At 45.6% G+C, this 25811-nt stretch overlaps 1 protein-coding gene across 2 annotated transcripts in view; it reads left to right on the top strand.

The window, feature by feature from the left end:
- The window catches only part of FAM91A1 (family with sequence similarity 91 member A1), a 44080-nt gene extending 19587 nt beyond the window's left edge, over nucleotides 1–24493 (top strand). Inside the window, exons 6-24 of one of the 2 annotated variants that reach the window (XM_044294008.1) lie at nucleotides 380–493; nucleotides 3715–3805; nucleotides 6112–6174; nucleotides 6457–6563; nucleotides 7984–8022; nucleotides 8635–8747; nucleotides 10252–10370; nucleotides 11117–11226; nucleotides 12515–12601; nucleotides 14693–14816; nucleotides 16973–17121; nucleotides 17257–17391; nucleotides 17536–17649; nucleotides 18316–18388; nucleotides 19492–19644; nucleotides 20940–21044; nucleotides 22293–22416; nucleotides 23838–23907; nucleotides 24032–24493. In XM_044294008.1, the coding sequence (XP_044149943.1) occupies nucleotides 380–493; nucleotides 3715–3805; nucleotides 6112–6174; nucleotides 6457–6563; nucleotides 7984–8022; nucleotides 8635–8747; nucleotides 10252–10370; nucleotides 11117–11226; nucleotides 12515–12601; nucleotides 14693–14816; nucleotides 16973–17121; nucleotides 17257–17391; nucleotides 17536–17649; nucleotides 18316–18388; nucleotides 19492–19644; nucleotides 20940–21044; nucleotides 22293–22416; nucleotides 23838–23907; nucleotides 24032–24223 (2082 nt within the window). In that variant the 3' untranslated portion in view covers nucleotides 24224–24493. Of the gene's footprint in view, nucleotides 1–379; nucleotides 494–3714; nucleotides 3806–6111; nucleotides 6175–6456; nucleotides 6564–7983; nucleotides 8023–8634; nucleotides 8748–10251; nucleotides 10371–11113; nucleotides 11227–12514; nucleotides 12602–14692; nucleotides 14817–16972; nucleotides 17122–17256; nucleotides 17392–17535; nucleotides 17650–18315; nucleotides 18389–19491; nucleotides 19645–20939; nucleotides 21045–22292; nucleotides 22417–23837; nucleotides 23908–24031 lie in introns of both variants that reach the window. The other variant, XM_044294007.1, reaches the window with a different exon arrangement.
- Nucleotides 24494–25811: the final 1318 nt, after the last annotated feature.

The raw sequence follows: 25811 nt of genomic DNA, 5'->3' as shown, positions 1-25811 counted from the left end.
CCCCTTCCATCAGGTACTTGGCCTTCAATATGAAAGTTCTGGATAACCCCTTCAACTCTTATCCACTGCAGCTGTCATAGAGCACCTTCAACCTGTGGCACTGTCTGTACAGAAACGCACAGGAAGGATGTGTGTGCGTCCAATATGGTTGCCCCCAGGCAAGTTAAGAAAAAAAAAGAAATGGGTACAACATTTCAGTGAAAGGACAAACAATTGAAATTTGTGACATTCCCTTTAAATGGGAACACCAGTCTAAAGTAACAAGTGTCGAGTAAAATGTCTGCCTCCTGCTATGAAGACACCACATTGCCTAAGCGTCGATGCAAACCGCTTTTCTGACTGCGTGGTGATAATCATCAGACATTTTCTTCCTCCGTAGAAATTTTTCCGAAGGAAAACGGCCCGTGACTTACTGCCAGTGAAACCAGTGGACATAACAGTGGAGGCCTGGTGGGTGGTGCAGTCCGGGTACATCACTGAAGATGACATCAAGGTACCAGCCCAGAACTTCACACCAGCTCTTCTCTTCTACTTCAGTTCCCTGCCCTTTTTTAACATATGTTTGCTGTCAGTGAATAGAAATTTTGTTGTTTAAGTTGCTGCTATAATGTATCCAGTCTAAGCAATGCTCTGGACTCCCGACTGATACATTGTAGCAAACACTCAGGACAGGAGTTTCACAGAGGAGTTTCGGTCACTCACATATGCGTGTTGCCACTCCGTTCATAGGGGAAAATGTATTAAGCCTTGACATTTTGTGCACTGGAATAAAATGCACCTTAGAGGTGTGTGCCATTCACACGTCCGTAATTTGGGTCCGCATTCGTTCCGCAATTTGCGGACCCATTCACTTTCAATAGGGCTGGAATGTATGCGAATCTGCATTTTCGGTATCTGCATCCGTTTTTTTCGGGATCTGCATTACCGTTCCTGAAAAAAATTGAACATGTCCTATTCTTGTCCGCATTTGCGGACCAGAAAAGGCATTTTCTATTATAGTGTCTGTGATGTGCGGTCCGCAAATTGTGGATCTCCAGTTGCTCGTGTGCCAGAAAGTCAAGTCTGTACCAGCTCACAGCTTTGCCATAGATTAGGAGAAAGCCGCCGGACTAAAAAGCCTGACATGCAGTAATTTTAGTCCGGCGGGCTTTCTCCGTGCACCGCCGTGCTGCGCCGGAGCTCCTCCCCCGTCCCCATTATAGTCAATGGGGACGGAGCGGCGGTCCGCGGGCATGGCGAAATAGCCGCAGGACGGATCCGACATGGTGAACAGCGTGTTGGATCCCTCCTGCCGCAAGTGTGAAAGTACCCTAATAGTAAATTTGTCGGGCTGCGAGAAGCCACACTCCCTTTTGTCAAGTTCCACTTACCTTTTAGAAGTGGAACTTGACAATGAAGTGGCGAGTACATGTAAAAAAAGAAAAGAAAAAAAAGGTTAATTTGTGGCAACATTTGTAACTTTTTTCCCTCCAGAATTCCAATGTACAGTCCTTAAAAAAAAATAAAAAATTCTGGGAAGTCTTTTATTTGTAGTTATGTACTGCAACGTGTATGACCTAATGAAAGTGTCATACACATCTGCTTCCCGCCATGCGTCCTTCGCCCTGGCTCCAGTTTGGCATCTTTTGGTACCCAGCTTCTTTACCTCCTGCTGGGGTACAGACGTGGTCACATGTGCCGCTGCAACCAATGACTGGCTTTAGCGGTCGAGTGTCACTTAACTGCTGGGTCACATGCTGCTTGGGGACACATCACTGCTGAGCCAGTCATTGGCTGCACGGAAACTTAACAGATCCTATTATAGTCTATGGCAGGGGTACGCAACTGGCGGACCGCGGTTACCAGCTGTGCAGACCCCTGCATATCACGCATTCATCTCAATCTGAGTCCTGAGGACGCAGATCCACTTGAATAGAATAGTGAAGCTGGGAGCCGTCAGTGCCCTGATTCACCATTCTGTGCTGCCAGCAGTCCAGCGCATGCAGGTGCGAGGTACTGACATCATCACGCCTGCTGCGCTCAGGCACAGACAGTAGAGCACAGAGCAGAGCGGCTCTGTTCATCAGTAGAACGTGGGGTAGGTGAGTTTTTACACCGGAGGCACAGCACAACCCTGTGGGGGCCAGTAAAGGGGACATAACTGTGTGCAGGGAGGGGGGCATCTAATTGGGCATGAACCTTTGAGGGGGACATCTAAGGTGGCATAATGGTGTGGGTGCCACTAAAGGAAGCATAACTGTGTGTGTGGCAGTCATAATCCATAAGGGGGGCCTCGCTGTGTTTGGGGGCCACCTAAAGGGGCATCACTATGTGTAGAGGCACTTGAGGGGGCAGCACTGTGGGGGCATAACTTTGTGGGAGGGCGTCTATAGGTCCATAACTCTATGGGAGCATAACTGGGTGGGGAGCTGGGCATAACTTTGTGGGGAGGGACACTAAAGGGTGTATAATTATTATGGGGGCCATAATCTATGAGGGGGACATCACTGTGTGTGGGCTACTCAAGGGGGCATCATACTGTGTGGGGGGAACTTGAGGGGGAAGCACTATTTGGGGGCCACTTAACAGGGCATTATATTGTGTGAAGTCTACTTAAGGGGGCATCATACTGTGGGGGGGGGGACATATGAGGGGCATCACTTTCTGAGGGGAGCTTTAAGAGTGCATCATACTGTTTGTGTGTATGTGTGTGGGGGGGTCTTTTAAGAAGAACTCATTCTGTGCGAGGGGCACCTAATGGATCGCCCTGCTGTGAGGGGGCACTTAGGGGTAGCATACTTTGTGGGGCACTTAAGGGATATCACACTGTCTGAGAAGCACTAAGGGGCATCATTATTGTTAGGGGGCTCTGAAAGGCCATTCTTACTGTTTGGTTGACAGAAAGGAGATTAGGAGGACTTATGGCTAAAAAAATAAATGCAGTGCTTCACGCCACTGGTGTTGTCCCTGCTTAAATTTTATTTTTTTTCAGCTTGGACCTTCGAGCAGACTCAGGTATGTGGACCTTTACAACAAGTAGTTGAGTACCCCTGGTCTATGGGGTCCATAGGCTCTGTCCGGCTCAGTTGTGCCAAATCCATCCTTTCTGTTCTTCTGCTCCTATAACGGAGAAAGGAAAGGACAATGCAGATGTGAAAGCAGCCTTATCCTTGTTAGTCCCATAGACTTTGTGTGGAGTCAGTGTCAGTGGTTTACAGAACAGGCGTTCTTTTTTCCCCTTGTCCATTTCTAGGTTAAAGGGAACCTGTCACCAGGATTTGGGGTATAGAGCTGAGGACATGGGTTGCTAGATGGCCACTAGCACATCCGCAATACCCAGTCCCCATAGCTCTGTGTGCTTTTATTGTGTAAATAAAACCCGATTTGATACATATGCAAATTAACTTAAAAGAGTCATATCTTACTTGTGTGACCAGAGAAGAGTCATATTTTCAAGCTCTGACTCATCTCAGGTTAATTTGCATATGTATCAAATGAGTTTTGTTACACAATAAAAGCACACAGAGCTATGGGGACTGGGTATTGCGGATGTGCTAGCGGCCATCTAGCAACCCATGTCCTCAGCTCTATACCCAAAATCCTGGTGACAGGTTCCCTTTAACATCCTCTTTTAAATAGCATGTTCCTGGTGTGCTATTATCATTTTCATCTAGTTATCGTTTATCATTTCATTGACTTCTAGTGAAGAGTTTCCGTTTCCTTTCTTCTCTTTAGCTTTGCACCAATGTGGAAAAGAAGATGATTGATAAAATTATTGATTCTGGGCCTCAGCTGGCAGGTTCTCTGGAGCACAATGTTGTCCATAGTAAGTAACAGGAATGCATAAAGGGGTTCTCTGGGAATTAAAAAGATGAAAATACTTAAATATATTCCCAAATACCTTTCATTAGTTATAATGTCTCTTTTGTCTAGGGGAACAATCATTAGGAGAAATAAAATGGCCACCGTCCTACTAGTACACACAAAACCTGTCCTAATCACACAGGAGGACAAGTTACTTCAGAACACTGAGCTAAAGAGCTGCCTCCTCTCTGCTTTGCTTTGGCAGGGATTATGATCCTGAATACAGTTTAATATGATCTTCAGCTGAATCTCTGTAGGAATGGCGTTCATGAGGAGACATGAAGTACAGAGAGGAGATGGGGATGTGGCTGATGAGCAGCAGCTCTTGTGTGCAGTCTCCATTACCACAGCCCCACATTACCACACTATTTCCTTTCCGTCCGTCCTCTCTGTACTTATGTCTCCTCATGAACTTCATTCCCACAGAGATTCAGCTGAAGATCTCATCAACTGTATTCAGGATCATAATCCCTGACGAGCAGAGCAGAGAGGAGGATGAGGCAGCGCCTCTACATAATTCCGGCGTATCCACCGCCAGGTATAGGTCTTAAGACCGGTTCTAAAACGTCGCTCTTAATAAATGGGCCTCTTAGTCTTCTTTAAAAAATTTCCTACCATTTTGCTTCTGCAGAATGTGCGGAAGTTCTTCACCTAGCTGCTAGTGCTGCTGAATCTGACCTACTGTCATCAGCGCTCTGGGTTCTGCTTCGATGTCTGATGGCTCTCTGCTCTTCTCCGCCCTTTTCTCAGTGTTAGGGCTCATGCACACGACCGTATACCCTCCAAGACATACGGTCCGTGCGCATGAGCCCTTAGAGATAGCAGCATGAGCTTGTACAGGTCAATGTATGTTTGGGGAAGGAGGAGAAGGAGGATCCAAGGAGGGCGGCTCACACAGGCGGTAGACATTGGGCAGTTTGCAGTGGAAGACAGCAGCCTCCTGGACATGCAGGTCCAGCATGTACGGTATTACTGGGATGGATGTGATTGTGTGAGAAAAGTCTAAAACTAAGAGAAGGTTACAAACTGAATATCGGAAGGTCTGGAAATGAATGAAGGAATGAATATTGCAGAGTAGTCACTGATATATAAATGTCTATGGTGTCCATAGTCTTTCCACTACTCAATGACCTTTTATAACATATTCCCATCATATCTCAAGGACCTGTCATCACATTACGATCAGTAGGGATCCGACCTCTGGGGCTCCCACCGATCTTGAGAATGAGGTTGTCACAGCCTTAAGGCCTCTTTCACACTTGCGTTGTCCGGATCCGGCGTGTACTCCACTTGCCGGAATTACACGCAAGTGTACTGAAAGCATTTGAAGACTGATCCGTCTTCATAATGCGTTCAGTGTTACTATGGCACCCAGGACGCTATTAAAGTCCTGGTTGCCATAGTAGGAGCGGGGAGCGGGGGAGCGGTATACTTACAGTCCGTGCGGCTCCCGGGGCGCTCCAGAAGTGACGTCAGAGCGCCCCATGCGCATGGATGACGTGCCATGCGATCACGTGATCCATGCGCTTGGGGCGCCCTGACGTCACTCTGGAGCGCCCCGGGAGCCGCACGGCTGGTAAGTATGCTGCTCCCCCGCTCCCCACTACACTTTACCATGGCTGCCAGGACTTTAGCGTCCCGGCAGCCATGGTAACCACTCTAAAAAAGCTAAACGTCGGATCCGGCAATGCGCCGAAACGACGTTTAGCTTAAGTCCGGATCAATGCCTTTCAATGGGTATTCATTCCGGATCCGGCCTTGCGGCAAGTCTTCCGGATTTTTGGCCGGAGTAAAAAGCGCAGCATGCTGCGGTATTTTCTCCGGCCAAAAAACGTTCCGTTCCGGAACTGAAGACATCCTGATGCATCCTGAACGGATTTCACTCCATTCAGAATGCATTAGGATAAAACTGATCAGGATTCTTCCGGCATAGAGCCCCGACGACGGAACTCTATGCCGGAAGACAATAACGCAGGTGTGAAAGAGCCTTAATTTATCTCTTTCCCCTTCACTGTATTTCCTTGCACAGCAGCGCTCCCAGGTCATCATGGGATTGTACCGCTGGCCCCGGTCACTTACTGTAGTTCCTTGTCACAGTGAGTGGTCAGGGGATCACCGTAAGCGAAAAGCAGTGACTGGGCCCCCCACTGATCATAGGGTGATGGCATAGTCCCAGAGATACCACGTCATTACTTTATCAATACTGTCTGCTTTATTCCAATTTTATTTTTTTTCAATTGGTCTGTAACATGGATTTTTCTCTTTTAGGCCTTTATAATAAAGGCTTTATATATCTGGATGTACCAATCTCAGATGACAGCTGCATAGCAGGTACGTGCCATGTCTAACTATTCCATTATTTAGGATTTTCAGGAAAGCTGAGCGACAAATCCCTAACAGCGAAACGTAATGGTTTGGAAATCCAACATCAGGGAGGCCCGAGTATTTTGAGATCTGGGAATGAGCTTTTCATTTGAGTATCTTCCTGCCATGGTATTATTTAGTGATCCATCTAATCGTATTATATTTGAGCCATTATTGAGGGTATTAATTGCCTGTTACTGGCAGCAAATATATAAAAATATAAAATAAAAAAAACTTTGTAATTCTCAGTGCCTCCCCTGGAAGGTTTTGTGATGAACCGGCTACAAGGAGACTACTTTGAGACCCTGCTGTACAAGATATTTGTCTCTATAGATGAGCACACCAACGTGGCAGAGGTAAGTTAGGAAACTGTCCAGGATTTTATGGCCATGGGGAACACTACAGTTCCCTTTTGGCGGCTGCTGAGCAGAAAGCTGTAAGTCATTTTGCCCGGGGTCTCGCAAGCAGTATTCATAACTGGTCTTCAAGTCCCATCTGTCAACTTCCACGCAGACGGGGTCTCCTGCACTGCTGCAGCCAATTACTGGCTTCAGCAGTGACGTGTCCTCAAGCAGCACAAGGCACAGCATTGATGTGAGGACATAACCACTGAGGCTGGATGACCAGTGGAGAGACCCAGGGAGTCAGAATGGAGTAGCGTGGAAGCACATGCGAGTATGGATTTCTCCACGGGTATTCCAGGCTGGGGTGCAAAAAAAAAAAAAAAAAAAAAAAAAAAAAGCTGGACAACCCCTTTAATTAAGGTATAGTCACATAGGGCGAGTTTTCACAGGGAAATTGCATGATACATAATACTGGCCCTGTAAAGTGGTATTTCTAAAAGTCTTATCCACCTGCTGTGGGACATACAATGAGATCTGCTCATAACCTTGAGATCTGATTGTAAATCCATGGCATGGGAATTTGTGTTTCGGCTTTTCACCCGTTGCATTGCAGAGGGTGAAATCTGCAGCACAGCCGCAGCGATTACCCTATCAACTCAGCAAGCTCTCAGCTGTGAGAAGTATTGGATGATCAGCTCCTCCTTGTAAACAAGAGTGCCCCTATTCACTGACAGCAAGCCGGGAGTTTTCAAGTATTGAGAAATGTAAGGCTACTTTCACACTTGCGTTGTTAATTCCGGTCTTGAGATCCGTCAGAGGATCTCAATGCTGAAATTAAACGGATCCGTTTTGATTTTGCACATCAGGAGGCATCTGTTCCGTTAGGATGCGGTTGTGAGAAATCCAAACAGGAAAAAAACAAATCCATCACTAAATACATTGGAAGTAGATAAGAGACGGATCCGATTTTTCAGGCTCCAAAAAAAATGGATTCATCACCATTGACTTACATTGTTTTCAGTGCTGGATCTGTTCTTTTCCGTTTTTATGACCGGACACAAAACCGCAGCTTGCAGCGGTTTTCTGTCCGATCACAAAACAGAATGCTGCCGGAACGGAAGACATCCTGAACGGATCTCTCTCTATTCAGAATGCATGGGGACAAAGGGACAAAACGGTAACGTTTTTTCCGGTATTGAGATCCTCAAGTGTGAAAGTAGCTTTAGAAACTCTCTCACATTTATTGATCTTTATTTGCATACAACCAGAAAACCAATCGACAGTGAAACCTTTCTAACAGACCACATAATAGACTTGTATTCTGGCTGCAGACCAAAACTAAGACCGCCATAGAAACCTAAGTGTAGTGTTCAGACATTAGCATTATCCAAGCTTGTATCTGTCTTACTGATTTTTTTTCTTCTTTCTACAGCTTGCAAATGTATTGGAGATCGACTTGTCTTTAGTAAAGGTACTGAGAACTGTAGCCTACGCATTAAGCCCAGGTGGCGTTATCTGTCCTCCTAGTCGGATTACATCAACAGCTTGTGCTCCAGAGCTGCTCTTCTTACTGCAGCTGGGCAGATGTTGTCACAACTGTTGTCAGACACTTTATAGCAGGCATCGTCAAACTGCGGCCCTCCAGCTGTTGCAAAACTACAACTCCCAGCATGCCCGAACAGCCTACAGGTATCGGCCTACAGCAGGGCATTGTGGGAGTTGTAGTTTTACAACAGCTGGAGGGCCGCAGTTTGACGATGCCTGCTTTATAGCTATGGAGCGGAGTTTACAGGTGCCCACAAGTCACATATCTGCATTTTCTTAGCACCTCTCTCAATAAGTATGTTATGTAATTAGTCGCCCCCCCCTGTGCCTGCACGGATTAGGCTCTTCTGATGTAGACACAGCCACAAGATGGCCCACTGGGTGTTAAAAGAACAATTGCTTCCTCTAATGGTTTCTATTCATTTCTGTGGCGTTCATCAAAATAGAGCAAGACATGAAATTCTGATGAATGAAAAGTATCATTTTCTAACAGATGCGTGAAATACATAGATTTTTTTTTTTGTGTGTCTCTCTCCAGAACGCAGTGTCCATGTATTGCCGCTTGGGGTTTGCAATTAAAAAGGGACAGGTGATTAATCCCGATCAGCTGCACCCGTCGTGGAGGAATGCCCCTTCTGTAAACCGGCTCAAGTAAGTATTCTCAGGCCTAAGCTGTACAGTGCTGCTGTTTACTGTGGCCCGAGATGGCGTTATATTAGGGATTAGATCCACAGGCGATATTTGTGCTGCTAAACAGAAAGGCGCACCCTAGGGTAATACCGTGTAAATCAGATGAGTATTGATTCCAGGATACGGCTCACCGTGAGCGGTTGTGCCACCTGTAGGCACAACTCTAGATGGGGCTCATCAAAATGTATACTGGAATCCTAGGGGGCGTTTGGTCTGCAGCCACGGATGGAGGTCGTCTTATCGGAGATGCCTGAAATCCCCAAACAGATGAAAACTTTCCGTGTGTCTGCAGTAAAGACTTCAACCTTCAGAAGTCTGGACCGTGGCTGGTTTCTTGCGCGGTGGGAGAATCTAATTGTTTCGGAAAGTTACATTAGGGATTGTCCAGGATTAGAAGAAAAAAATAATCTACTATTACCGTCCCCCCTCCTTGTCCATGGGTTTCCTCGTGTTGCAGCTCAGCCCCATTGATTTAAATAGGCCTGAGCCATTGCCAGTTTGGACTGAAGGGGAATGCCAACAATTTCAATTTAGGTCCAAATTTGTGCTGATGAATTTTAGAATATATTTTATATCTGTCAGAGCTTTGGTTTCCTTCACACAAGCAAAGAGCGAAGTGGTAAAATGATGTCTCCCTGCAACCACCGCTAGAGGGATCTATGTAAATCTGTTTGTAATGAGCTCCCTCTAGTGGTGACTGCAGACATACAAGAATTTAAAGAGCATCGGTCTGTAGAATCAGCCCGCCTGACAGAGCTGACCCTGCTAGCTTAAAAGCATTCCTTTCTTATGCACATCAGTTGCTTCATTCTGGAGAAACCGTACTTTTAATCTATATGCACCAAAGCCACTCTGTGCACCCTGCTTTAGGAAGAGCGGGCAGAGTGACTAGGGCCCACATTAGGTGCACTGGATTGCAAATGGATTGAAAGTACTTTTTTTCCCAGAATGAATCAATGGATTACTAAGGGAAATATCTCATTACATTCAGCATTGTCTGGTTTAATAGGGTTGATCCTGCTTACAGATGCTCTTTAAAAAGGGTTTTAAAGATCACCAGAGAGCAGAGGGATGTATGAAATAATCCTCACCCACCTTTTAAGTGTCCCCTGGATCCTTGTCGTACCGCCAGCAGTCATGTTCTGTTTCTTGTTCATGTACTGCTGCAGCCAGCCATTGGCCTCAGTGCTCGTGTGCCGTGATGCTGGGAAGCTGCAGGACCTTTGAAAGGTGCGTGAGTTTTTTTTTTCTTTGATTCATATAATCACCTGCTCTCCGGTAATTTTTTAAACCCCTTTAATGCCAAGTGAAAGGAAGCAGCGGATTAGGAATGCTGTAATAGAAAATCAAAGTATCACACACTGTTGTGTCCATAAATTAGGGTTCTCAAAAAGAGCATGTTATGGAGTGAAGCTATCCTGAACCTTCTTATTCTGTACTGATATGTGGGCTCTCTGATGTGCAGGGGTACCCTGGATCCCCAGAAAATGCTTCTCTCCTGGGAGAGCACGGAAAGCAAGAGTCCTGTGCAAGATTTGGCTTCTTCAGCTACTGACACCGACACGAACAGCCAGGAAGACGCAGGTAATCCTGCCTTATAGATAAAAGGTAGTTGTGTTCCCTCTTTGCCCTGCTTAGGACCACCTCTGTAAACCTGCGCCCCCCCGGGTTTATAATGGTTGTGCCTAGAGATAGCCGAGTACAGCGCTTGACTATTTCCAGGAGCCCTATAGAGAATGAATGGAGCAGCAGAGAACACCCGCGGCCGCCACTCCATCAGGCCAAGAACTTGAAGGAATTGTAACCCATATATTAGATAGTTTCTTAAGGCTACTTTCACACTGGCATTTTGGCTTTCCGTTTGTGAGATTCGTTCAGGGCTCTCACAATTGGTCCAAAATTAATCAATTTTGCCCTAATGCATTCTGAATGGAAAAGGATCCGCTCAGAATGCATCAGTTTGCCTCCGTTCCGCTCTGGAGGCGGACACAAAAACGCTGCTTGCAGCCTTTTGATGTCTGTCTGACGAAACTGAGCCAAACGGCACAATAGAAAATGGATCCGTCCTCCATTGACTTTCAATAGTGTTCAAGACGGATCTGTTTTGGCAATGTTAAAGATAATACAAACGCGGATCCGTCTGTGCAGATCCATGACGGATCCGCACCAAACGCGAGTGTGAAAGTAGCCTAACTTAGATAAACAGTGATACGGTTCTAGTAAAAGATGGATAACTTCTGATCATTTTGTTCCCATGGGGAAAGCTCAACATCACTCTAGGTTTATCCTGCGGTTTTACCAAATGATCTTGTTCCCTTCTTTATTAGCAGAGACCTCCAGCGTGAGCAGCCTGAACCTAACGAGCGGTCACACCAAGCGCATCGCCTTCTTGTTCGATTCCACTCTCACAGCCTTCCTCATGATGGGTAATTTATCACCGGTAAGGTTTACGTTCTATGCTGCGTGTTGATGTGTCACCCAGCCCCTCCGCCGGCTGATACATCAATGGAAGATGAGGGAAACTGAAAATTTGCTTCACTAGAGCTTAGTTGATGCACTCATTTCTTACTATGGAGCCACATTTCTTTTGATTACTATGATGATATTTTCTTACCCAGGTACAGTCAGAGGTATCCCGGGCCTTCTTTGCTGCAGACCTTTGAAAGCTTCTTTCTAACCATTGCCTTCCCCCAATAAACCACCCTAAAATAAGGGTACTTTTACATTAGCGGCAGCGGACTCCGGCAGGCTGTTCTGGCGGGTGAACAGCCTGTTGGATCCGTCCTGCCGCTAGTTCACGTGTGTCCCCACACTGCCGCTCCGTCCCGATTGACTATAATGGGGGCGGAGTTCCAGCGGCAGCATGGCACAACAGAGAGACAGCCGGACTAAAACTACGACATGCAGTACTTTTAGTCCGGCTGCCTCTCGCCGTGCTCTGCCGTTCTGCCGCCGGAACTCTGACCCCGTCCTCATTATAGTCAACGGGGAGGGAGCGGCAGTCCGGGGGCACACGTGAACTAGCGGCAGGATGGATCCAACAGGCTGTTCATCCACCGGAACAACCCGCCGGACTCCCCTGCTGCTAGTGTGAAACTAGCCTTAGTTCATTACCCATATAGATCCCACTTCATGTGCAGCGTACAGTGTAAATGCTATGTGTGCTGAGAAGAGCCGTCCTTGTGATATCTGGTCCATGCGGTCACGTGACATAATCATGTGACTTCCTTTTTTATTTTGTGGAGTTGGGGGAATCTGGAATATCCTTTTAAAGATGCATTCACATGACCGTATTTTCCGTCCATTGTATTTTTTTGCAGATCGCACGTGGACCGATTCATTTCTGTGGAGCTGTAAAAAAAATTCGGACAGCACACAGATGTCATTCGTGTGTAATGCGCCTGCTCTGCCAATGATAGAACATGTCCTTTTCAATAGGCATTTTTTTTCAATAGGGCCCGCAAAAAGTGCATACGGATCGCATCTGTATTCTGCAGATCAACGATTTGCGGACCACAAAACAGATACGGTCGTGTAAATGAACCCTAATTGTATTGTATTTTGATGGCATGTAACGGACACGTCCTATGGATGTATTTACTCTGGTGGGACCTACATTACGGGTATAGACATTTTTAATTACTCGCATTTCACTCATGTACGTTTTGCACAACATTTTGTGTCATTTTCCTCTTTACTGATCCGCTGACTTTCCTCTTGTGTTACAGAACCTAAAGAGCCACGCGGTAACCATGTTTGAAGTGGGCAAGTTGTCAGATGAGACTCTAGACAGTTTCCTTGTGGAACTAGAAAAGGTGCGCTGCTTACTGTATATGGCTAATCCGACCGTTAGCAAAATCATTATCCAGAGCCTCCGTCTGCTGACCATTATGCTTTGTTTGTTCACGATCTAATATCGAATATTTATTAAACCCAATAGAAACACATTTAAAGTGTGTGCATATTTTACGACCAACTCTTTTCATTGCTCCACTGCATTGAGTAGTCATGCTTAAAGGGGTTGTCCGCTTTATCTATATTGACGACCTATCCTCAGGATAGGTAATCAATATCAGATCGTCGGGGGGCCGACTCCTGACACCCCTTGCCTATCTGCTGTTTTAAGAGTGAGCTCTGCCTTCTCTTCACTGTTTACCTGCTCGCCGTCGCAACCGCAGCAGTGAGCTGGTGTAATAACAAGCTGTCCTTCCTGTTCAATAAATTGAAATATTTTTTCATTAGCAGTAAGCCATAATCTTCAAACACTTGAAACAGAGCCCTATGTGTGTAATAAATCAATAGAATATATGAAGTTCACCCTTTGAATTGAATTACTGAAGTAAATTAACTTTTTGATGATATTGTAATTTATTGAGATGCACTAGTATGTGTCTCCATGATTGCAGACTACAAGCCAACCCTGCGTAGGAAGAGCTGATGGAAGAGAGTAGAACACGACTGTAGGGTCAGACGACACCGGGAATGTGTCATCAGAAAGCGACCTATTGTTTAATAATCACGTTTTAATTCTTGGTGTGTTTTTTTTTATTTATTTTTTTATAAATCTTTCCATGTCACGATCTATATAAAAAAAAAATATATCTATAATCCTGCAGTTTTCAGACTGGCCACTAGGCCTAATAATAGGTCATAACTTCCTGTTCTGTCGTTATGACCATTATCATCACAGGTAGAATTACAATGACAGGTAACACCTCTATATAGATAACACAGGATCCACCATTCACAATAGGTGATCTCACAGCTCATCTCCTCCCTCCTGACCTCTGCACAGCAGGTCACAGAGCATGCCCAAAAACCTCTCCCGTAGAAGTCAATGAGCCAACGCCTGTCCATTGTGTCTATGGCCCATCTAGCTGCTCTCAAAAGACAGGAAGTCTTAACATATTTTTATTTTATTGGGTGGAGCGTTGTTCTAGCCAATCGCAGTGCTGGCAGGGGACACCAAACACTGGTGTCCCCTGCCTGACCTCGGGGGAGACTGGTTCTGACTAGTTCAGCACCAGTCACCCCTTGTACAACCCCCTGTATCACCTCCCTGTACCCGTAAGAAAGATGGCTGCCTTCTGTGCAGAGCAGCCGTCGTACCCCGGTCACCGCTCAGGGACCGGGTGTACACAGCACCGTACCTTTACGGGGCTAGGATTTCTGACCAACTTTCCAGCGCCATACATGTACGGCGCTCGTAACCTACGTGTTAAACAATAGGTCATTTTCTGATAAAACATTCCCTTTAATAATTAAAAAATTCAAGTGACCAAGTGATATGCAGGTATATGGCTGCAGCGGTCACACGCTGTATATCTGCACATCATTACTGCAGCCTGTAAACAGACCGCAGGAGGAGGACCAGCCCAACGGTGCAGGAGAAAGGAAAAAGTATGTAATTCTTTTTTTAGTTTTACATCATATCGGGGAATTACTCGAATTTTTTTATTATCTTGGACAACCCCTCTAACCATAGTGACACATAGATACACACAGGAGCTTCATACACAAAATGGCAGACTATTTTTTATCTGTTGGCGACCTCTCCTTAAGGCCTCATGCACATTATCGTTGCCGGCCGTGGCCCGTATTGCTTCATGCAAACAGCAGGTCCGCAATATGAGTCCGCAATCTAGAAGGTGCAGTGTGGAACGGAGGCATGGAAGCATCACGTGTTCCTCTCCGTGCGGCAAAATAATAGAACTTGTCCTAATTTTTTGCGGTGCATACACACCACGGACAAATTCAAGTTTAATGGGTCTGGATCTGTCGCAGGCAGCCGCACGGATAGTGCCCGTGCATTGGGGACTGCAGATTGCAAAGAGCAACGTCTGTGTGCATGAGGCCTTAGCTGCTTGCCTTGGACGGTAGATAATGTCGTTGTCTGTCCCTTGCAGGTACAAAGCACAGGGGAAGGAGAGGCTCAGAGGTACTTTGATCATGCACTCACTTTACGAAATACCATCCTGTTCCTGCGTCACAACAAGGAACTTATTACGCTTTCCGAACAGTCCAGTACAGGTAAGAAAACGCACCTGGTCTTATCTGTTCATGACAATGCAGTAAAATTCTGTTAGTATGGTCTGGTCCACTGATGCCTAATTATCAGGATTTTAGAACTATTGATTCCTCGGCGTATAGGAATATACACATGGACATTCGGGGAATACTTTCCAGAGTGCAGGCGACCCTGCATTGTCTATCCTTCTTCCCGCTGCCGCCATTTATGCCATCGTCTCAGTGCCATGCCATGAGCAGGGCTTAGTTAACCCCCTAGAGAACACTGTTAATAGTAGCACATAAAGAGTTTCACAGAGGGAGAGGACTGCCACATTTAGTCCATTAGCCGGACAGAAAGTACATTAAGCTAGATAAAGTTTCATTTAAAAAAAATTATATATATATAGATAGATAGAGACAGAGTATATAGTGTAAAAATAGAAAAAAAAATTCAATTTAGCACGTGTGTTTTTTTTTTTTTCTTCTTCTTCTACATTGTACATTCATATTGAAGACGTGAAAACAATAAAATAATTCACAGGGAATCCCGTACTAACAATAAAGTGTTAAACCACAATATGTTTTATAGTTTAGATTATTCACAGTCGCCCCCTTTTGCCTTGGTGACCGCTTTGTACACAGTTGCCATTCTGTCAATCAGCTTCATGAGGTGGTCTCTCCTGGAAGGGTCTTGAAGGAGTTCCCGGGCTGCTGTTCCTTCGCAATACATTAGTCTTTCACAATGCAAACCAACTGATCCCAAATCCTCTCAGTTGGGTTTGGGTCGGATTATTGTGGAGGCCATGTCTTCTGAGACAGCATTCCGTCCGCTCCTTCTTGGTCAAATAGCCCTTACATAGCACAGAGGTGTGAATATGGGGTCATTTTCCTGTTGAAAAACAAATGATGGTCCCATTAAGCACAGACCAGATGTCATGACATGGCTGCACACTACGTGTTCCTTGAAGTTTGAATAAATAACCAACAGTGTCACCTGCCAAGCACCGCCACACCATCACACCTCCTCCTCCATGCTTCACAGTGGGACCCACACATGGAGAAAGCATCCGCTCACTTTTTGTGTCTCGGACAGACATGGTGGTTGGGACCAAAAAACGAATGCGGACTCATCTGACCAAAGTACAGATTTCCACTGGAGTGATGTCCATCCTTGTGTTTCTTGGCCCAAGCAAGTCTTCTTCTTGTTCCTCAATAGTAGCTTCTTTGCAGCATCTGGACCATAAACACCTGATTCTCGCAGTCTTCTCTGTACAGTTGAGATGAGATGTGTCCGGTACTATCTCTGTAAAGCATTTATGGAGGCTCTTATTTGAGGTGATGTTAATTTGCAGTTTCTCAGGCTGGTAACTCTAATGAATTTATCCTTAGGGCGCCATAAAGCTGGTTACCGATTCCCTTTTAGGCCCCTTTCAGACGAGCGAGTCCCTCGCAGTGCGAGTATACAGCAGCTCCTGTCCTGACAGGGTTACATAGCATTATATTGCTTTATGGTTCTGTGTAACCCTTACAGTTCTGGAATGTATTGGAGGACACGGACATAATGCTGCATCTTAAAGCAATATAATGCTATGCGACCTATCAGTGCTGGGAGGTCAGGATGGCAGCGGCTGCATTCTTGCACTGCGAGTCCAGAGTGTGGGACTCGCTCGTCTGAAGGGGGCCATAGAGTTTTAAAAGAGTTTCCTAGGAGAATTTTGAATAAAAAATAAATAAAAAGGTGCCAGAACCTGTTGAAAATTACAAGGAACCTTTACCAATCACTAGCTGCCGGCCTTGGGGGTGATTGGCTGAGCTGGCCTTTCCACCTGTGTTGAGCCATTGCAGGAAGTGCAGAGCAGCGGCGGCGATTGGCGGAGTTATGGTTATTTTTTATTGTCAACATGTTATGACCCATTTTTTAAATAAAAATTATCACCAAATTTTAGGTGTCGTAAAATTATTATAAAAATTGTTTTCGCATCTCGGGCATTGATGGCATATCGCTAGGAACACCCATAGTGGTGAACAGCGGGTGGCCGCACAGGCACAGCTGCTCTCCGCTCACGCTGGAGATAGATAGGTGCAGGTCCCACGTCTCGGACCCATTCCTATTTGACATTGATGGCATATCCTAGTGTATGTTTGGCCTTCAGCAGATGTCTGTTTTGTAAGTGCAGGTCTTCCACTGGATCTGCTGAGATGTGAAAGTCTTCTCGGTCTGGACCCGGCCACCTGCAGTCGAGTCTTAAACAAAAACTACTCCCTTCTGGTGTCTATGGCGCCCCTCACCAATGAGATCCGGCCGATCAGCAGCTGCACACCCCAGGTAGGCTTCGCGTGTCTGTGTCCCTGGGATTTGCGGCCTTGAGAGATGTTCTGAGAGATGCTTCTTCTTTGAAGAGCAGTACAGGGGATTTTCATGGGATTGGGGCCTTATTTAGATTTTTTATTTTTTTTGCAGCACATTGGGCCGGCCATCCCTGAAGTCAGCTCCATATGGTTTAAGCTCTACATATACCACATTTCTGGCGATGGGCCGCCATCCCTCTTACTGTCTAAGGGAACCAGACTCCGCAAGTTACCAGATGTTTTCCTGGTAAGCAGTGTGAATGTGACTCCATATCCGCTATGTCCATCATTCTGGTGGGTGACACTGACTCTCACAAATGTCCGTCCCCTGTGGCGCTTTTTCCTGTCTAATTCCTGTCATGTGATTGATCTGAACAGATGTATTTTATAGGCCTATGACCGGCTATTGATAACGTCTTGGGGACATGATCCCGGCGTGGTCCCTACGTCTAATGTCCTGGTGATGCTGAATGATGCACTCACTCACTCCGCTGTTCTCATTCAGGTACGTCCGCTGGGTTTATTTTTCCTTTATTAATTAACATTTCCGTTTACTCTGAAAGTTACGGATGTCTTCCGTTCTGGCAGCATTCAGTTTTGTGTCTGTCCATAAAAATGTAAAAAAAAAAAAAACTGACCTGTGAAAACAATGTAAGTCAGTGGTGACTGATCCGTTTTATGAGGACCCTAAAAAAAAAAAGATCCGTCAGCTAATCTGTAGTCACCGTTCACAGCTCTGCCTTAATGGAGCCAAGCTAGAAAGCAGCCATGGAGTGAGATCAGAAGAAAATAGCAGATAATCGGCCTCTAGATCCTGACTTGCAGAACATTTTTGAGCTGCACTGTCACTTTAAATAGGTGCCTAGCTTCTTGCAGCCACCACTAGAGGGAGCTCTTGGAGAATACTGTATTATGGAGGATGTATAAGCAGCATGGTGAACACAGCAGCCTGTTCCAACAGTGCTGGTAGTCAGACCCCCGCCCATCTGATATTGATGACCTAGCCTGAGGATAGGCCATTAATATAATCCTGGAGAACCCCTTTAAATGTTTTGTAAAAATGTTTGTAAAACTGCATTGCTGTGTATTGTACTGCAACCGCACTGACGCCCGCCATGTCTGAACGTAGCCTTAGTTGGCTAATTGTACATTTATATTTCTTTCGGCCCAGGGTCATGGGATGCATGGAATGGGAGAGACCGCGCATATTCCTTTCCCCTTCGATGAATCAGAACTGCGCGGAGGTAAGAAGATATTTGTATGTGCATACTATAATACCGATGTGCAGCAGTGATTTACCTTAGTGGACATGTCTTACATTCTCAACCAGTTGACACACACACACTTGCATGCTTGGCTCTACTGGGCGTGCATGTGTTCTGAATGGGAAGAAGGGAGTAAACCGCTGCCAGACACCCTGTCTCCATGAGAATAAAAAGACAATGTTGATATCCACATTAGATCTCGCCTCTGATGCTGTGTTTTTGTAGTAGGTATTTCCTAATGTTAGAGCTAAAAAGGATACATTGCCTTTAGATTACTCCATTTGGGCTCGCTATTCATCCTCAATGCCAGTCAGGGGCCACAGAAGTTAAAGGGCTATTCCATTCTTACAAGTTATCCCCTATCCACATGACCCCCAAATATCAAGAGAACGGGGATCCCGTACCCCACGGAGCTCCCTGAAATGAACAGAGCGGCAGGTCAGATATCCCAACTGCCGCTCCATTCATCGCTATGGGAGCTTCAGTAATAGAAACGGAGTGGTATCGGCTGCTCCGTCTAGTTCATGGTCCCATTCTTATTAAACGACTGTGGTTCCTGCAGTAGGACCTCCACCGATCTAACAGTTATTCCCTATCTCGCAAATAGGATATAACTTGTATCAGTCGGAATACCCCTTTAATCTCACCCCCTCTGACTTTTCTGTTGCATTTTCATCATGTCTGTAAGTTTGAATCCTCTTGGCATGCAGGATGGGGGAAAGAGCTTGGGGCAAGGAGGAGACCATCACTTGTATTTTAGACTCCTTTGTGCTAGAAATAGTGGGGGTCATTTACTATAAGAAATTTGCCTATATTAGGCGTATTTCTGGCGCAGGTTATTTGCGCTACAATCTGCGACTTTTCCACGCACACACCAGGTCTAAAAAAAGGGCGCGCGGCGGGACGGGAGCTGGCTTACCATTAGACCGGCAGTGGATATGCCGACGTTATGTAGAGGTTGGCGCCTCTACAAAACTTTGGCGGATCCACCGCCAGCTAAAGGGGTTAGACCCCGGTCTTAATAAATGACCCCCAGTGTTTTCAGGGCATCTATAAAATGCCAACACGTTGTCTGTCTGCAGAGTTCTCCAGTCACAATATGGGCGTCCACAAAGCTCTACAAGTCTTAAGGGAGAGGATGGATCTGGAGCATTTCTGTGGGTACGTCACAATGCTGAACCCCAGCAGCCATCACGTCAGCCAGAGGAGACTGAGCGATGCCTCTGACGAAAAAGGTAACCGCTTGACTCTTGCATCAACATCTCTCTTCTCTCTGTACAAGGATTGAAGGATTTATATAAATAAATCTTAAAGGGGTTGTCCAATATAAAAAAAACGATGGGTTGGCCAAGTGTGGGTAGTAAATAAAAAAATAAAAAAAAAGTGTTCCAGTGCTGCACCTTCCAACCAGTGAGTAGTGTTTTTTATTATTTTATTCCTCAATTTTCAGCCCATGCACGCTCAACGATAACTTTTTTTTTAGATCTTGGACAACCCCTTTTACCACTTAACAAGGATTTTCCACTGGAATTTTATTTTATTATTTTTTACAAAAATGAGCGGAATTAGATAAAAATAAACAATGGCAGCTTTTCCTGAAACAGATGTTATCATGAAATGATAATTTTTGTGATATTTAGGCCGAATGCACACGGACGTGTTCCGCGGCCGACAGCGGTCCGTGGTATGCCGGGCTGGATTCCTGTTCAGAGCAGGCGCGCACGGCGTCATTGGTTGCTATGACGCCGTGCGCTTCATGCCGCCACTGCTGTACAGTAATACACTATACGAGTGTATTACTGTAGTGCAGCGGCGGCATGAAGTGCACGGCGTCATAGCAACCAATGACGCCGTGCGCTCCTGCTCTGAACAGGAATCCAGCCCGGCATACCACGGACCGCTCTCGGCCGCGGAACACGGCCGTGTGCATTCGGCCTTAAGATTATGGATTAGATTGTAGATTTTATTAAGATTAACAAAATTTGATAAAGATACTTTAGTTCAATCTTTTTATTTTTTTTATAGAATTTTCGCCAATAACGGCCTAGCTCTCAACTATGTAAACTGTGATCTGAGCTCCCACAATGCATTGCTCTTCAGTAACAAGAATCAGGATTTAACTTTAGATGTGAACAGAGAAGAACTTAAAATCATTACATAATATGTGAAGAGAGGATTTGCAAATTTGGTGGACACAAATATATATATAACAGAAATATATACACATACATATTTTATTTATTAAGGGTGTCAGAATTGACCCATAAGGGGGTAAATAGCAGGGCCGCTCACTTCTGACACCTTTTAGAGTGATTGCCGGTCCTGTTGAGTGTATAATACATCTTTCCTCATGGAGAGTGTGAAATAATGATGATGCAGAGCAGGGATGCCCAACCTGCGGCCCTCCAGCTGTTGCAAAACTACAACTCCCAGCATGCTTGGACAGCCTCCAACTATTGCAGCAGCTGGAGGGCCACAGGTTGGGCATCCCTCATGCAGAGGGTTCATGTACCATTCTTTGGTCTTACAGATGAGTCTTGTTTAGCACTCGCCTCTGAAGTCGACGGCAGCACAGAGTCTTTCGAGCTCGTTGTTGAAGAGTTTGCAGTGGAACCAGGACAGAAAGTCGGCGAAGGTACAGTCCTCAATATAGTCCCATCCAGCCTGATACAAGTTGCCTAATATTATAGCCTTCCATGAACATTATATCGCTTTGTTTTTCTAATACAGAGCTCCAAATCTCCTGCATAGAGTTAAATAATACAATTTTGGCTGTCTGCAAACACCTTTAGAGGGCGCTAACTGTATACAGTTTATACTTGGGTTTAATGTATGAACTGTATGCAGTAAGCTCCCTCTAGTGGTGGCTGCAGGTAGACAGAATTTGATCACGTAACTTTATAGCTATACAAGGAATTTGGAGCTTTATGTCAGGAAGATGTGTGTTATATTAATGTCAGACCTAAATACAACGTGGCCGTTCACATTTTCTGACCTAAATCAAGGATGCTCAACCTGCGGCCCCCACCCCAAAACTACAACGCTGTAGACTGATAGCTGTAGGCTGTCTGGGCATGCTGGGAGTTGTAGTTTTGCAACAGCTGGAGGGCCAGAGGTTGGGCATCCCTGACCTAAATCTATAATGCGTTTGTGCCTGTACAGCCTACTGGCCGCCATATTCATCCTAAACTATGCAAATGATTTTTTGATTGTTCACTAGTTATTAGTGAAATCAGAGTTCAGGGTTTCTGGTTTTGTCTAATGATGTTTTATAATGAAACGTTCTCGTATACTTTTTTTACTTTCAATTCAGCCTTTTAATTTCTGCTTGCTGCCAATGAATAGAAATGTTCTAGTTTAGATCCATTGGCGGGAAGCTAGTGCAGATCGGATACTTCTCACATCTGAGAGTTTGCTACCATTGTATCGAAATCTGGACAGTCCTCTGCTAAGCGGTGTGAACTCTGGACTGATACATTTCACCTGCGCTGATACATTGTAGCAAACGGGTCAGATTGCGCTTTTGGTGTATTTACTTTAGAGCTGTGAGAAGTTTTGGGACTATATAGCTTTTGGCCCCTAGATTTAATCCATTCACTGAAAGAAAACTGGGATCTTGTAGATGATTAAAAATTGAAATTCAAAGGATATTAAAAATGTAAAGCCGTTTTTGATTAAGACTGGAGAAGCAAAATGTGGAAGACTCATTGATCTCCACCGGTTTACTGCACTAACACCTCCCGCAGTCGGCATCCTCTTTGGTTTAGGTAGCTGCATGTCATCAGAATCCGTGCCCGGCCTGGAGGATTTGAGTTAGATTTGCTTTGCATTGCTATGGTATAGGGAGACTGCATTAATCTCATGTCTTGAATGCATGTTACAGCACCCGCAGTGGAGAAAGACTGGGTGCCCCTGGACCTTTGCTATGGAATCCCGCTGTTCAGCTCCGAACTCAACCAGACCGTGTGCAAAAAGATCGCTGCCCATGGACTGTGCGGAAAAGAGAGGTGATCACCCCAGAGCCGCCATCACTGTCCTGTGACAGTGCCCTCTATACTGCAAACCTTCTCCTGCTGTATGATGGACACCATCTGTATCATTGTACAGACATACTGTAACTGCCGCCATCTGTATCACTGTGTACACACATACCGTAACTGGCGCCATCTGTATCACTGTGTACACACATACCGTAACTGGCGCCATCTGTATCGCTGTGTACACACATACCGTAACTGGCGCCATCTGTATCACTGTGTACACACATACCGTAACTGGCGCCATCTGTATCACTGTGTACACACATACCGTAACTGGCACCATCTGTATCACTGTGTACACACATACCGTAACTGCCGCCATCTGTATCACTGTGTACACACATACCGTAACTGGCACCATCTGTATCACTGTGTACACACATACCGTAACTGCCGCCATCTGTATCACTGTGTACACACATACCGTAACTGGCGCCATCTGTATCACTGTGTACACACATACCGTAACTGGCACCATCTGTATCACTGTGTACACACATACCGTAACTGGCGCCATCTGTTTCATTGTACACACATACCGTAACTGCCGCCATCTGTATCACTGTGTACACACATACCGTAACTGGCGCCATCTGTATCACTGTGTACACACCTACCGTAACTGGCGCCATCTGTATCACTGTGTACACACCTACCGTAACTGGCGCCATCTGTATCACTGTGTACACACATACCGTAACTGCCGCCATCTGCATCACTGTGTACACGCATACCGTAACTGCCACCATCTGCATCACTGTGTACACACATACCGTAACTGGCGCCATCTGCATCACTGTGTACACACACACCGTAACTGGCGCCATCTGCATCACTGTGTACACACATACTGTAACTGGCGCCATCTGCATCACTGTGTACACACATACCGTAACTGGCGCCATCTGTATCATTGTACACACATACCGTAACTGGCGCCATCTGTATCACTGTGTACACACATACCGTAACTGGCGCCATCTGTATCATTGTACACACATACCGTAACTGGTGCCATCTGTATCACTGTGTACACACATACCGTAATACTGTCACTGGCGCCATCTGTTTCATTGTGCATACAAACCCACACAAACACGGGGAGAACGTGCAAACTCCATCCAGATGTTGTCCTTGGTCAAATTTAAACCCACTACCCCAGCGCTGCAAGGCACCAGTGCTAACCACTGAGCCACCGTGCTGCCCAGTACTGTTACATATGGAATGTGTGTAGATATAGAAAGGTGGATGACATTGCCTCCATATTCAGGCCCTAGTCCTATAGGTAACTGATATGGCTCCACAAAACAGGTTAGGATTAGATCCCAATCTGCGAAGGAAGTCCCTACTGACCGGTCATTCTCTCTCTTCTCACTTTCCTCCCATAGTCTTCAACATCTCCTTCACTCCAGCCGGAAACTTTCCCTCCAGGTTCTCAGCTTTGTTCAATCATTCCAGGTAACATTTATTTGTATTTATATTGTAAACCCATGCGATCCGTAGGGGGTCCCAGTGCCAAGACCCCCCTCCCCAGTGAAGGCGTTACATTTCTTTTGTCACCATCTCGCCGATCTTTTTATAGGAAAGCAACTCTGCAGGTGAAAACATGTTTGAGACTGGCATCTCCAACGTCCTGGCACAGGCGGGCTCGTCAGACATTGGAGTTCCCCTGCCTTCAAAGAATCTGATATTTCAAGATGGCATCCTTTCTGAGTGGAACGGTCGGGCGCGGGTCTCCGCTCACCACGTGCACATACCAAGCGAGCAGGCCTGACACTCAGCATGATCCCCAGCTACCTGTGAATCTCCTGCCCCGTCGGTGTCCGTATTTATTGCTGCTGTGTGGGTTATGTTTTTGCAGCGTAGAGTCTGCGGCTGGTCACTCTTGTGCCCTGTGACAAATATCCTGCATTTCCTTGTACATTCCTAGTACGCCTTTTGTAGATTTAGAGGCGAGCGTAAGCAAGAAATGATCAAACCCGCCCATGGGTTATTGTGATTTTTGTCTGTTTTTCAAAAACATCAGGAACCTGCAAGAAATATGGGGTTTAAAAAAAAAATGACTTCCCATTGAAATTTTTCATGGTCCCCATGCTCCGGGGTGACGGCATAGTCCAATGGCTTCACGTTACTGTCACACTTTTTTTCCCGTAGCCACTGCCATTGGACAGATACAATCACGTGACCTTAGTACACAACACAGCTATTTCTTTCAGGTTCTTAGACTTTTTGATAAACAGAAACTGAAAAAAATAAAAAATAAATTAAGAACCACTTAGTTAAAGGGGTAGTCCGGTTATATTGCGTTATGAGTGATTTTCACCTATCCACCAGGTAAGTGATCAGTGTTAAATCCGTCAGTCCCATAGACTTTATTACTGGATTTACCCCTTCAAGGGGTTGTCTGGCCTATAAATTAAATTTTGTTAAAGGGAAGGAATGGCATAACAAAATGAAGTCATACCTCACCGATCCCTTGTCACTCCCAGGTCCCCCCGCCGGTCTCTGCTTCCTGGTCCCTCTTGACACAAAGGAAATAAATGCCTGCTTTGCCAATCCCTGGGGGGGACTTGCCTCGGCCTTGGACTGATCAGGCATTTCCGGTGTGTCAATAGAGATGAGGAAGTAGAGACCAGCAGGGTACATGGTAAGCATTGGAACGGGCACGTCGAGAATTGCTGATGTTTTTTCATGCCATTCTGACCCTTTAAAGGGCATCTGTCAGCAGTTTTGTACCTATGAAACTGGCTGACCTGTTACATGTGCACTTGGCAGCTGAAGGCATCTGTGTTGGTCCCATGTTCATATGTGCCCGCATTGCTGAGAAAAATGATGTTTTAATATATGCAAATGAGCCTCTAGGAGCAACAGGGGCGTTACCATTACACCTAGAAGCTCTGCGCCCTCTGCAACTGCTGCACCCTCTGCACTTTGATTGACAGGGTCAGGTGTGATGATGTTTTCACTGTCTGGTGCTGTAAATTAAAGTGCAGAGGGTGCAGCAGTTGCAGAGAGAGCTGAGCCTCTAGGTGTAATGGCAACGCCCCCGTTGCTCCTAAAGGCTCATTTGCATATATTAAAACATCATTTTTCTCAGCAATGCGGGCACATATGAACATGGGACCAACACAGATGCCTTCAGCTGCCAAGCGCACATGTAACAGGTCAGTGTCATAGGCACAAAACTGCTGACAGATGCCCTTAAATTTTTAAGAAACAAATCTCCCCTTAACCCCTTTGAGGAGATGCCACTTTATCAGGGACCAAAAATGTATTCCCCCTCCCCTTTTTTGTTTTTTAAACCTTAAAGGAAGATTTTGTGAGACTCTCAACTCGTTATTTATTAAGGTGCAAAAAGTTTA

The sequence above is a fragment of the Bufo gargarizans genome, chromosome 5, assembly GCF_014858855.1.
Source record: "Bufo gargarizans isolate SCDJY-AF-19 chromosome 5, ASM1485885v1, whole genome shotgun sequence".
In the NCBI taxonomy this organism is placed as follows: domain Eukaryota; kingdom Metazoa; phylum Chordata; class Amphibia; order Anura; family Bufonidae; genus Bufo; species Bufo gargarizans.
Note: the sequence above shows the minus strand (reverse complement) of the source record. Positions and strands in the feature narration are given on the sequence as shown.